The sequence below is a fragment of the Chroicocephalus ridibundus genome, chromosome 22 (assembly GCF_963924245.1).
Source record: "Chroicocephalus ridibundus chromosome 22, bChrRid1.1, whole genome shotgun sequence".
Classification (NCBI taxonomy): domain Eukaryota; kingdom Metazoa; phylum Chordata; class Aves; order Charadriiformes; family Laridae; genus Chroicocephalus; species Chroicocephalus ridibundus.
In genome coordinates, this window is record NC_086305.1 from 1,273,090 (window position 1) to 1,286,441 (window position 13,352).

Genomic DNA, 13,352 nt, shown 5'->3' on the forward strand with positions numbered 1-13,352 from the left:
CCCTCCAGACTACCTCATTCTGGGCAGAAAAACCGTGCTCTAAAACGCGCTACCAAACCCAAGCGATCCGCTACAATTAAAACCACGTCAGACCGATGCTGGGCTGGCACGCCGTGCAGCTACCGTGTGTTGTAGTTCAATCGGTTCAAAGAATTTAACGGAAATTAAAACTCTCGGGAAATTTACACGCGCTATAAAGTTACAGAAGAGCTTTTACGGTCCCGGTGGCACCCGCTGAGCACAGAACGGGACGTCCCGGGCCACCTTCCCCGGGCTTTCAGGGCACAAGGCCCGGAGGCTCTCTCCCGCCCCCGGGCCCCGCCTCACACTCGGCTCCGCTCCCTCCGGCCCGGCCCCGGGTCCCCCGCTCGGCGGCCCCGGCCCCGCCTGCTTCAACCTGCGAGAGCCGCGGCCGCTGCCGGAACGCGCGGTGCAGGGGAGGGGGCGAAGCCCGGCCCCCCTCAGCGCCGCGGCCGCCCGCCGCCATCCCGCTCCCCGCCCCAGTGGCCCCGGCGGCGGCGCGGGGGGCGCCGGGAGAGACAGGCCGGGCGCCGCCGAGATCCCGGGCAGGGGCGGCCCGCTGGGCCCGCCGAGACTACAGCTCCCAGCGTGCCCCGCGGCGGGGCGGCCGGCCGTCTCCGGCCACCGCCCCTTTCCTGCTGCCTGCCGGGAAACTGAGTCTTCGGGGAGCTGTTCCCAGCGGGTCTGGCCGGCCCCGGGACTACATTTCCCATCGTCCTTCTCTCTCCCTCCGCCCCCGGGTCCGTGCGGGCTCCATTTTGTTTCGCGCTCCAACCTAAGATGGCGGCCGGGCGAAGAGGCTGAAGGTTGCTGTGCTGAGGTGAGGGGTGTTTCGCTGGGCGCCTCCCCCCCGCAAGGGCTTCTCCCCCCGCTGGGCCGCCCTCGCCCATCCCCTGCCCCGAGCCGAGCTGGGGGCGTGGAGGAGCGGCCGGTCCATGGCCAGGAGGTGGCCGGTGCGGTCGCCGCGGCCCCCGTCGCCATGGACCTGCGCACAGCTGTGTACAACGCGGCCCGCGATGGGAAGCTGAAGCTGCTGCAGAAATTGCTGGGCAGCCGGAGCCGGGAGGAGCTGGAGGCGCTGACGGCAGGGCCCGGCGGGGGTGACGGCCCCGGAGGAGGCAGCACCCCGCTGCTGATCGCCGCCCGGCACGGGCACCTGGAGGTGGTGGAGTATCTGCTGGATCACTGCGGCGCCCGCGTGGAGGAGGGGGGCTCCGTCAACTTCGATGGGGAGACCATCGAGGGGGCCCCGCCGCTCTGGGCCGCCTCTGCTGCCGGGCACCTGGGGGTAGTGCGCAGCCTCCTGGATCACGGCGCGTCGGTGAACCAGACCACGCTGACCAACTCCACGCCGCTGCGGGCCGCTTGCTTTGATGGGCACCTGGAGATTGTGCGCTACCTCGTTGGGGAGCGTGGGGCTGACCTGGAGGTAGCCAATCGGCACGGACATACTTGTTTGATGATTTCTTGCTACAAAGGCCACCGGGAAATTGCCCGTTACTTGCTAGAGAAAGGGGCTGATGTCAACCGCCGGAGTGTGAAGGGGAATACAGCCCTGCATGACTGCGCCGAGTCCGGCAGCCTGGAGATCCTGCAGCTACTGCTCCGCTCCAAAGCCCGCATGGAGAAAGACGGCTATGGCATGACTCCTCTGCTAGCTGCCAGCGTCACCGGTCACACCAATATTGTGGAGTACCTCATTCAAGGAGGGCTGCAGCAGGAGGAGGAGGAGGGTGCAGGGACCCAAAATGGAACCTGTGCATCAGGTGGGAGCCATCAGAGGTGCTGCAGCGCTGGCAAGGAAACTCCTCAGGGCTGCAACGAAGAGGGGCATGAGAGATGTTGTGCCTCAGCTTCCAGTCAGGATGAGCAGCAGGTCCCTAACGTGTTCTGCACTCGAGAGGCTGCTGTGGAAGCACTGGAGTTGCTGGGTGCTACATTTGTGGATAAGAAACGTGATCTTTTGGGAGCGCACAAGTACTGGCGAAGGGCGATGGAGCTTCGGTGTGAGGGTGGGCAATACCTGCCTAAACCTGAGCCCCGGCAGCTGGTGTTGGCCTACGACTATTCCCGGGAAGTGAGTTCGCTGGAGGAACTGGAAGCCTTGATTACTGATCCTGATGAGATGCGCATGCAGGCACTGCTGATTAGAGAGCGCATCTTGGGTCCTTCCCACCCAGACACTTCCTATTACATCCGTTACCGAGGGGCAGTCTATGCCGACTCCGGCAACTTTGAACGCTGCATTAACCTGTGGAAGTACGCACTGGACATGCAGCAAGGCAACCTGGAGCCTCTCAGCCCGATGACTGCCAGCAGCTTCCTTTCCTTTGCTGAGCTTTTCTCTTACGTGCTTCAGGACCGCTCCAAAGGCACTTTAGCTACTCACTTGGGCTTCTCTGACCTCATGGGAGTACTGAGCAAAGGGGTCCGGGAGGTGGAGAGGGCACTTGTGCATGGCAAGGACCCTGTAGTTGATTCGGCGCAGTTCACCAAGACGCTGGCCATTATCCTCCACCTGGTCTTCTTGCTGGAGAAGGTGGAGTGCACCCCGGAGCAGGAACACCAGAAGCGCCAGACTATCTACCGCCTACTAAAGTGCAGCCCCCGGGCCAAGAATGGCTTCACTCCTTTGCATATGGCTGTGGACAAAGATACTACAACGGTGGGACGTTATCCCGTGGGCAAGTTCCCATCGCTCCACGTTGTGAACTTGCTTCTGGAGTGTGGGGCTGACCCAGATAGCCGTGACTATGACAACAACACCCCGCTGCATGTTGCTGCCCGCAACAACTGCCCGCTGATCATGAGTGCCCTGATGGAGGCTGGAGCCCATATGGACGCCACCAATGCCTTCAAGCAGACGGCTTATGAGCTGCTGGATGAGAAGCTGCTCACCAAGAGCATGATGCAGCCCTTCAATTACATCACCCTCCAGTGCCTTGCTGCTCGCGCCCTGGACAAGCACAAGATTCCCTACAAGGGTTTCATCCCCGAGGAGCTGGAAGCCTTCATTGAACTGCACTAGGGTGCGAGAGCTGAATTCCCCAGCCTTTCCCGTCGCCTGTTTCACCCCACAGAGGTAGTGCAGCCTGAGATCTCAGGCCATCCTTGCCTAGGTGCCGAAGGCCGTTGCTGTGCTGAGACAGGCTGCGAGCTTTGTCCTCATCTGTCACCATCAAGCTGGCGTGCGCAGGGGTAGGGGAGGAGGAGGCGGCTCGAGAGCTCATGGCTGTCCCACGTCGTTGTCGCCTTGAGGTACCAGATATCTCCAGTGCACTGTATCCAGAGAAGGCTGCAGCCCCTGCGCTTTCCCATGCCAACCATCTTGTCCTGAGAAGGAAGGAAAATGGAGATTCCCTGGAACCTGCTGCTTCTCCCGTTAGTGCTGGATTAACTCAGCGTTAAGCTTTGGAGCAGCTACACGTCACACATGTGCTCTAGCCCTTCCCATCCCAAATACCGAACAGATAGGAATGCAAGTGAGGAATAAAATATCTTCCAACTAATTCTTTCCCCACCCTGTTCTCCGATTTGGTACAGTACGAGTCTAACAGCCGAGTGGCTTGTGCTCTGCTGAGGTAGTTGCCTTGCTTGGCAGTAGGGCTGGGTATGCTGAGGATGGGGTTTTTTCTCCCTTGGTTGGCCAAATAGCAAGTGGTGTTAAAGGCCTGAGGTTTCAATGATTGTGCATAAAGCTGGGTTATTTTTTCTCTTTTAGAGCCAGGCCCTATCTATGCTGCAAGACTTCTTCAATCCTGTAAGATATAGTAAGGTCAGTTCTGGTTGTATAGTTTCATCAATAGATGTTGATTTTTATGAATGGGGAGGAAAAACTGCTACCCTAAAAACAAAATAATGTGGCATCCAGGCCCTTAGCTTGCCCGTCCTGCACACGTTCACTCCCGCCCCCGTGCAGAGGCCCTTTAGCTCCAGAGGTCAGCAGGGACTGAGCTGTACAGGGTGGATACGGCCAGGTTTCGGAGCCAAACCGGTGCACTCTGAGCCATCTTCGAGGATGTGCTCTTGAAGCTCTTGAGGATGGGAGGTACTTGTAGCGTGGGTGGTGCTTGGGGGTTCATTAAAGCAAGTGAGTGTTGGTGGTCTGTTTGCATGAGGGTGGTCTGAAGGAAGAAGCAAGAAAGAAATGAAAGTTAACGGTGCTTTCTTCTTCTTCTGAGGTTTATTAGTATCAACCGATTGGGCTCTGTTAATTATCCCATTCTGAAAACCTACGTGGAGTGGGTTGTTAGCATCTGGTTTTGGCTTTTGATTCTTTTTGCAACTTCACTGAGGATGGTGCTACTTCAAAGACTGATTTTGAGATCTCATTGGCTCCTATTTGGGCAAGCTCCTTTCTTTAATTAGGATCTGCACACAACTTGTTTTTCTCTTTAAATCTGTAGTCTCAGGGTAGGTATTTGCCTGCATTAGCAGAACCCTCCTTGGTGGTAAACAGTCAGTGGTGGTAAATATGATGCTGTTCCAGCAGTTTATCTTCTTGCAGGGGGAGTGACTGGGCTTTGGCAGCCTGTGGCTCATTTCTTGGCCCCGGGCAGGGTAGAAATCACGGTTGGGGGTGAAGCAGCTGCCTCTGAGCTTTGGGAAAGGTCAAGACTGGGAGAGCAGAATCCTGATAAACAACCATGCACTATATGCTACTGAAGCTTCTCTACTTGTATTTATAAGCCAGCATATCCATACGCCTCAATAATCCAATGCTCTCTGCCCCGTAACGATATTGTAGATCTGCCATTACATTTTTGCAGTGTTAACTATAACATTTATTTATAAAGCAAGGAGGTTTAACTTTTATCGAGATGTAAAGTGCAGAGTTAGTTTAGCTATGTTCTATTATTTTTTTTTTCCTTTTGGCTGAAACCTGAACTAAACTGCAGGAATGGAATTTGTTAATTTGTGAGCTGATGAGCGCTCTTAACTTTAAGTAATAAAACAAAAAATGGCTGCTAGAGTGCAAGTGCCTTGGACTTCTTGCTGGTAAGCCTCTATTTTCAGCTCGTTTCCTAGGGACGGTACGCTTGTGGGTACGGGAGTTTGCAGTCAACAGACGGGATTGTTTCATTTCATCTGAATTTACTCCTGGGAAAAGCTAATCTGTACTGGAATTGCAAGAGTTTCCCCTGAAAAAGGGTAACACCGGCACTGAAATGACACTTCTCTTTAGATACTTTGCCTTATCTTTTGATGTAAATGAAACAGTGTGGAAAGATGCTACTCTGGTGACTTGGGAATTACCTGCCTTAGGTGCAGCTGGGACTGTGGGCACAGCAAGCAGAAAGAGGGACACGGTGTGGCTGTCATCCATTTCTGTTTTTCAACCCCAGAGCTGTCAGTGGGAGGTCAAAAAGCAGATGGAGGAATTAAAGGTACTGGAGTTAGTTCCACACAAGAATTTGGATTTCCAAAAATGCTTGGCCTTCCCCAGGGAGGATGGGAGCAGATGGCTAAAATATTTGAATGTTTGCCCCTTCGTTGATTGCTCCATCCTCAAAAATAAATCTTGCTGGATTGAGCAGTGTTGCTGCCCTCATGCTAGACACCATGTTTGAGCAGTGTCTGCAGTTCCGTGGGACGTGCGTCTCCCGCTGAAATACGACTGCTGTGCTACGGGTGATCTTCAGGTGCGTAGGAGAGCAGCTGCCACCACAGGTACAAGGGACCAGGTGGCCTCAGGACTGAGGCAGCGGCTGATGGTTCCTGACCGTGGTGCTCTCTGGGAGAGAGATGAGAAGGGAATTGTTCCACAGCTGGGGTGGGGAAGCAGCTCTGGAGCTGGGATCTTGTGATCGGGTACCTGGGGCATCCACTCACGTACACAAGCCTCAAGGAGGAGAATACTTTGTGTGATACAAAAGGGCTTTATTTTTTTTCTTTTTTAACACCTAAATAATCTGTAATTACATAGTAAGGACACAGCAATTAAATAATCAAATATTGATAGTAATTCCTGGGTGGGAGAAATCACTGCATGAATTTAGGGATAATTACAATGAAAAGGCCTTACTTATTGCAGGTCTGGGCCAGCTTCAGTATCTGGGGCAAAACAAGGAATTGTGGGGAGCAGTGAGACGTTTCAGTGATGATTTTGTTATCTGAGTAATTATTATCTTGGACAGAGAGTGGAGGTTTTTTACAGTGGGGTGGCTGCAGGCCCTCCTGTAGCACACTGCTCTCAGGAGCCCTTCTGAGCACTGCCACGAACAAAATGTCTGTCTTTATTACTTTTTTAAAACCTAAGATGTGCGTTTTTCTCCCTAATACTGGTCATTGGCCCTCTTGACACTAAAGCCTCCCATACAGGTTTCTTCAGAAATGCAAAAGTGGAGAGAAATTCACTGTTGCCTTTCTATGGACATCTTTGGAGCCTCCTAATGCCATTAAGATCAGTGTTTATAAAGATGGTGGCCTAGAACGTAAAGACAGGCATATGTGTCAGCATTCCTCATCTTCCCAGAGAAACTGGGAAGAATGAGAGGTTCTCCTGGTGAAAACAAGGCCCTGGTGGCAAAGCGTTCCAGGGTGAGCAACAGCAGAGGGCCTTGAAACCGTGGGCAGAGTGACCCTGCTGCTGCAGTTAAACAGGGCTGTGGCTCCCCAGTGGAAGTTGCTCCCGGTAACCTTTGAGCCTCTCTGCCCTCCACACACTCTAAGCTTTAAAAAAAACCCCAACTCTGCAATGTTTTACACTCTGCTGACATGACTTTCTCCCTTTCTCCAACCAAACCTGATGTGACTGTGTTAAGGTTGTTTACAAGCTTGAGCAGCTTCCAGTTGACCAGTTTTGCAGGGGGTTTATTTATAGAAAGCAGAAGAGCTGGGGAAGGAGCGATGTGTGTGTTTTCTCCCAAGGGGAGGGGCTGTCCTGGTGCTTGCACAGCAACTGCTGTGTGACTGGAATTACACTGACACAACACCTAGTCGAACAGAGGTGACGTAGAGGAGAGAAAAAAGGGAAATAGAGGGAATCCAGTCGCTTGGAGGTTTCCAGCAGACTCTATAAAGAGTAAATGAGTTAATCCATTGTCACTGGGTCCTTCGAAGTTAAAAGCCAAATATTTCAGAGCTGGAAGCCAAGAACTGATGGCAGCTTTGAAACAGCAGTGCTTTTATGTGGGTCTTGTTCTGCTCAGGACAGAGAGGGCTTTGATTTTCTGAGCCTGGTGTCTTGTGCTAGTTCTCAGCCAAGGAGGTCCAGGAGGAGCTAAGCTTCCTTGAGCTGGGGGAGGGACGCAGAGAGACCTTCTGTGGACAGATCCGTGGGAAAGGACCTGCAGCCTCTTACGGGGAAATTCTGTGGGATTTAAATCCAGAACTGTGACAGCCACTGCTCCGGTGCAGTTTAAGAGTGGGGACACATCAGCTCTGGGCTCCTGCATCTGGTGGTGCCCAGGAGCTCCAGGGCTTGCACTGGGGTTTGGTCAGTGCCCAGGCTCTCCAGCATCATCCTGCAGACACCCTCGGCCTCTCCTGAGGCGCATAAACTGCTCAAAAATAAAAAGGCAGCACAGGGCTTTCAGCACAGGGCAGGTGGGGACTGTCCTCGTTGTACTGTTACCTGTTGTCTGTGAGGAGCCAGGACTAGGGAGAGACTCCTGTGCTGTTCTGTCCTCCGGGCTGCGGATTCGTGTCTCAGCAATCGGTTGTGTTTAGTAGGCTGGTACTGGTTTGGGAAGGTGCGCTCTGTGCAGAACGAGCTGCACTGAGGAAGAGTGAGTGGTGGACTGCCTTTAGGCCAGTGACCAGAGTGCTCCCTGAGAGGGCGTTAATGTCAGCTGAACACTCTTTTCTCCAAGGACTTATTAATGTCTGTCTTACGCAGGTGTTGTCTGTAAGGCTTGGGTGGTTCCTGGCCAAAGGCTATAATCCAGGATTAGGCCCTGTGAGTGCCCAGTTTGGCTAGTCCCAGGTCCAGGATGGCATGTAGGAGTCCTGCGCTTTGGCTGCCAGACCCTGCTGGCTCCTCTCGATTTGAAATGTACTGGGAGAGCTATTCAGAGCAACACGAGCGCATGCACGTCATCAGAAACAACCAAAATGGGGGGGATCAATCACACTGTTCCTCGAGGTCTACCTTGACAAGGACTTGGCAGCTCTCAGGCTCTTCCCTCGGCTGAGGAGTGGGACCAGCAGCTCACAGAGGGTGAGGTGACTCTGGAGCCCAGTGCTGCTGGCTGGGCTCTGGTCTGCAGAGGGAACAGTCCCATTTCTAGTCATCTGGTGGCTTTGGGCTGACCTCTACTGACAGAGCAGGCAAACGGCCGCCACAGAAGCCATCAGAGGAAAAGCGTGGTGTCTGGGGCTTTGCTTCAGGTGCCCTCCTTGGGTTAAAAGCTCAGTAGATACCTGCCTGGTACAGCCCTCGCCCAGGTCCTGCAGAACACCATCCCATTCCTGGCCTTTCTCCACCCCTTCTGCAGTGCTCTGCTTTTCCGTCAAACTTCTTTTTCCTGAAACACAATAACATAAATCGGTGGAGTAATCTCTGTAGGGAACATTTCTCTGTGCAACAGAGCCTAGCAGCGCCCTGCTCCTACCTTTGACTGTTTACACGCAGGTAAGAATGGAGGAGCGAACACTCAGCTTTTGCCTCCTCAGATTTTCTCCACATTTTCCCTCTCTCATTCCACATTCATTAAGTATTTTTGTTCCTAAGTACAGCTTTACTGTAAAGATTCTTGTTTAGCCTTGTGTCTAATGTGTAGTTTCGGTTCTTTACCAGATTCTTCTTAAATATGAAAATACTTCAAGGTATGCCTCTAGGGGCACATGTGAGTTTTGTCTTTCACAAACAAAACCTTCTCTCTCGCTAGTTTCAGAGGGGAACTGGGAAAAGTGGTCTCTTGATGCTGCAGCCTCTCCGAAGGCTGTGAAGCTGCTTTCTTGAACCTTCCTGGGTCTGATGCGAGAGGCTTGGAGGAAATGGCGCTGCTGGTGAGGCACCGTGCATGCAAAGTGGGATCGGCGTGAAGGCCTGAGAGGATACTCTGTGATCCCAAGCAAAGAGGAGTGCTGAAGAAAACAGGACCTTGTGGTGCTTAGCACCTTGACGGGGGTTACAGCGACTCCCCAAAGCATCCCCTGAAGATTTTCCCTCAAATGCTTTGGTCAGCAGCAGGTTATGAAAGAAACCTAGCGTGCCATCTCCCAGCCCTCTCCACCCCAGAGGTACAGACAGAACAGTTTTCCCGATATCCCTGACTGCCCCTTTGCTAATTCTAAAGAAAAGAAACAGAAAACCACAAATAAATTAATTAAAATTTATTTATAAAACCTTTCAGTAGCCTCAGAAGATCAAGAAAAAAGTTTTCTCAGTTATTTGAAAATAAAGCATGAGGAAAACAGTTTCAGGAGATTGCAACCTATTTTGTCCAACAAAAGAGGTAATTTTCTCCTGTTCTTCAAGAAAGCAGCACCTTTTACCCGCAGTGAAATAAGAATAGTCCCAGTCCCAGCAGAATCACTGTAATTTAGGGTTTGAAACTAAGTGGGAGTATCTGGCCTTGGCTGACCTGCTGCATCTCTGGTCAAGCTTTCTACCTGGTTTCGTCCTCGCTATCCTGTGGGCCTGGCGTGACAGTTTCTACCTGCATCGTGTTGTGGTTCCCAATCTGAACCATTCGAGCGTGTTGAATGATGAGGTGCGGGACACCTTCCAGACCTGGCATCACGTTGTAGTGGCCCGATGGGAGATGAGGGGGTTGGAAAGGAGGGGGACCCATCTGAGCAGGCACGGGGTGACCAGTGTGGGGAGGAGCGCATGTGGCAGGAGGGACAGCTGAAGTGGGGGGGCACCACTGTTGGGGTGATTGCTCCAATAGCTGCTGCCTCGCTGATGGAGGTGCCTGCAGAATAGAGCCAAGGTTCAGAGCAGCTAAATTCTGCAGCGTTTGATACTGCTCCTGGTACTGCTGTAGTTTCCTTCTCTGCATCTGGTCCCACATGGCTTTCCTCTTACTGATCCTGATGGTGGTAAAGGTGTTCTGCACTGTCTTGGAGAACCCAGGAGAGTTCTCATCCAAGGGCATGAGCCCACCAAGCGTGCTGGGAAGCTGGCTCCGCTCCAAGGGGTTCTCCTTGGGTACAAAAGGGATGACTGAGTCGCGCTTGGATGGTTTCAGGATGGACTCCATCAGAGCAGTGTTTGTCTGAAACATACACAGGTCGCATGGGAAGTTCTTGGTCAGCAGAAGGATGATGAAAGCAGAGTTTTCCATAGCATCCTGGAAGCAAGTCAGATGGCTGCGTCCAGCAATGAAGAAGTCCTCAGAGAGCGTGGCACCGTTGGGAACCCCCATATTCTCCAGCAGTTTCTTGACCCGATGGGCAACAATCTCATCTTCACTAGCGTGCAGGACAACAAAAGTGAAGAACTTTCTCTCTCCACCATCTGGCTCTGATATGAGCCCTGCTTCTACAGTTTGGAGAGGAGGAGGCCGGGCTGGAGAGGGGGATGAGCGGAGGGGAGTGGGATATGATAAGCTGAAAGCAGCTCCTGGAAGAGGAGGAGGAAGGGTTGAGGAGAAGGAATAGGTAGGAGGAAGGGAACAGACTGAAGTGGAAGGAGATGCAGAGTTAAAAGAAATGCCTGCTGGAACATAGGAGTCCTTCCTGGCTGTACAGGCAGGCTCAGTATCCACTGTAGCTCTTAAGTCAGGAAGACCTGTAGATAATTGCTTTTCGTCTTGCTTTTTGTCTGTGCTTTCTTTTGGTGCATGAGGTTCTGCTGCCACAGTGCTGGAAACATCACTACTTTCGACAGGTTGGTTTGCAGCACCCAGGGTGGGCAGCTGCGTTTCAGGAATAGGGAGAGTTGGATGGGATGACCTGGCCTGCAGAACCTTCTCCGGCTGGGGAGCTTGGGCACCTGCGTCCTGCCCGGGAGGAGAGTTGGTTCTGCTGGCCCAGCTTGTTTCCTCCAGGCCGTGGTGCTCTCGGTCCCCGTCAGGGTGTCCAACACCGCTGGTGCTCCCTTCGCACAGCTGGCTGGGCTGGAGGAGGCGCTCGGGGGAAGAAGGCTGGGTGTGAAAAACAACTGTTGGCGATGCGCTGATCTCAAAGCGACTGGGTAAAGAGGGACTCCCCAGGGAGTGCAAGGTCTGCGGGCCCAAAAGGTCTGAGTTGCCTCCAGTCTGCATTGGGGAACTTCTCACCATGTAGTTTGGGCTGGGCATCTGGAGAAATCCTATGCCTACATCAGATCTCAGGGTCTGAAATTTGCCACCTGGGCCAACGTTGACAGCAGAGCCATGTTTTTCCTGCTCCTCGGGTGGGATGCTGTTGAGCGTGTCCCCCTGAGTTTCCTTGCTGGCGTTGCTGGCTTTGGTGGCAGCCTGGCAGGCTTTGTCCATGGCTTCATGACTGCACAGTTTTTCCTCTGCCAAGAGGGAGTAGATCTGTGCCAGCAGTGCCATGGCACCCACATCCAGCTGGAGGGGCTGCAAATCCTCCCCGTCCTCCTGCACTCCTGCAGCACCCAGTTTGGTCTGGTGGACATACTGGGCTGCCCGGTTATCTCCCAAGGCATCCAAACAGATTCTTGCATCCCCTTCTCGCCCCAGAGTGAGCAGGATCATGGCTTGCAGTAATTTGCTGCTGGGCCCAAATATCAAGTGCTTCAGTTTATATTTGAGGCTAAGGAGTTTGTCTTGTGGGATCTGGGATAGAATATTAAAAACGTCCTCAAAGCTTGGCTGGAGGTCGGCACTCTGTGCCATCTCCTCAGCTGGTGGCCCAGATGATGGACTGAAGCAGGATGGATGGCAAAAGCATATTACAGCTCTTGGATTGAAGGTGATGCCCTGCTCACACTTCACGTACCGCACACGCGATGGCTCTTTGCTGCTCAGGCGCTCATCTCAGAACCAGGATTTCTCCGTCATGAGGAACTGGCCAGATGAACCTGCGAGAAGAACAGAGGGCAACGTTCAGAAATAGCGATGTGGGGAGCTGGGGGCTCCTCACAAGGTTTGCTGAGCTCCCCGGCTCTGCCTTGCGGCCCTCAAGTGTTTTTGCATCTGTTAAGCGCTTGCAGTTCTGCCAGTGCTCCATGCATTATTCCAGCTCTTATTAAGCAAAGATCAAGTTCTTTGTGTTCATTTCACACTCATTACAACTGTTTGCTGGACTAATAATGTATTTAGGTAAATCCAAGTGTCTGTGTCCTCCAGGCAGCTGGTTGCAGGGGCCTCGCAGGCTCCTTGCGATGGGCAGTCGAGGAGTAAAGTGCGCTTAGAGGAAGCCCTTTCAAATTGCTCATGCCAGGAGGGTGGATAACCCACATGCACCCTCTGTCAGGCTGCCGAATGTGACTGTGGACATTTTATCTGTGTCCACATCTAATCCCTGAGCCCTGCTAAACCTTTGCACTCACCAGAGGCCTCTGACTGGGATAATTAAACAGCAGAACTCGACTGGAGCAGAGGAGTAGGTGCCTGGTGGGACACTGCCCACAGGCACTGATGGAGCCTGGTGGAAAAGCCTTCCCTATTTAAAGGGAGCACCAGCGAGTGCCCCAGAATAGCTCAAAACTGGGGAAAGTTTATAATTTCAAATTGCTTTTTTTCTATCTCATAAAAATCCTCTGATTGCCTAATGAATGAGCTCGGGCTGAACCTGAGGAAGTCGCTGGCTCCCCCCACGAAACCCCTGATGAAGTGAAAGGGCAGGAGAAGGCCCGGGAAGGCGAGGGCGGGCGCTGGGAGCGGCCACTCAGGCGGCAGCCGCCGGCCATCGCCCTTCCGCGCGCTGACTCGCCGCGGCGCCCCGCTCCTCGCCCGCTCCCGCCGCGCCCCGGGAAGGGGCCAGCCCCAGCCTACCTCCGCCCGGCCCTGCTCCGCCGTCCCCCGGCCTCCCCGCGGCGGGGCCGGCTCCTCCGGACCCTCCGCGGGGTCCGCCCGCCCCGCCGGAGCCTGCGGGCACACGAGGAAGCGGCGGCGGGGCGGGGCGGAGCGGGGCACGGCCGGGGCGGAGCGGGGCCGGCGCAGCCCGGGGTGTCCGGCCCGGTTCTCGGGTGTCCGTGGCGGAAGCGGCTCGGCGAGCTGCCACCTCCCTCCCCGTGGGCAGGGTCGCCGTCCCGGTACAGGGCCGCCGGTGGTAGAGGAGAGGCCGGCAGAGCGCTAGCCCCGAGCCTGGTGCCAGGCGCCGTCTGCGGGTGCCCGGTGTCCCCGGCACGAGCGCCTGACGGCCTTAAACCGAACCGGGAACCGAGGTTTCCCTCTAGCGAGAGGCTGCCAGCACTACCTCCGTAAGGAGCCGGGCGAGAAACTGTGGACTGGGGGAGGTCGGGGCGTAGGGGAGAGCGGGCGCAGCAG

The 13,352-nt window shown here is 54.2% G+C and overlaps 2 protein-coding genes across 2 annotated transcripts; one reads left to right on the forward strand and one right to left on the reverse strand.

The window, feature by feature from the left end:
- The first annotated feature begins 766 nt into the window (after nucleotides 1-766).
- FEM1A (fem-1 homolog A) lies at nucleotides 767-4,991 on the forward strand. The gene has a single exon (XM_063358103.1). The coding sequence runs from the start codon at nucleotides 1,001-1,003 to the stop codon at nucleotides 3,047-3,049; it is 2,049 nt and encodes a 682-aa protein (XP_063214173.1). The 5' UTR covers nucleotides 767-1,000; the 3' UTR covers nucleotides 3,050-4,991.
- Nucleotides 4,992-9,319: 4,328 nt separating this feature from the next.
- Nucleotides 9,320-12,997, reverse strand: TICAM1 (TIR domain containing adaptor molecule 1). The gene is made up of 2 exons (XM_063358102.1): nucleotides 12,858-12,997; nucleotides 9,320-11,941 (listed from the first exon to the last, which is right to left on the reverse strand). The coding sequence occupies exon 2, from the start codon at nucleotides 11,754-11,756 to the stop codon at nucleotides 9,576-9,578; it is 2,181 nt and encodes a 726-aa protein (XP_063214172.1). The 5' UTR covers nucleotides 11,757-11,941; nucleotides 12,858-12,997; the 3' UTR covers nucleotides 9,320-9,575.
- Between the last annotated feature and the right edge of the window lie 355 nt (nucleotides 12,998-13,352).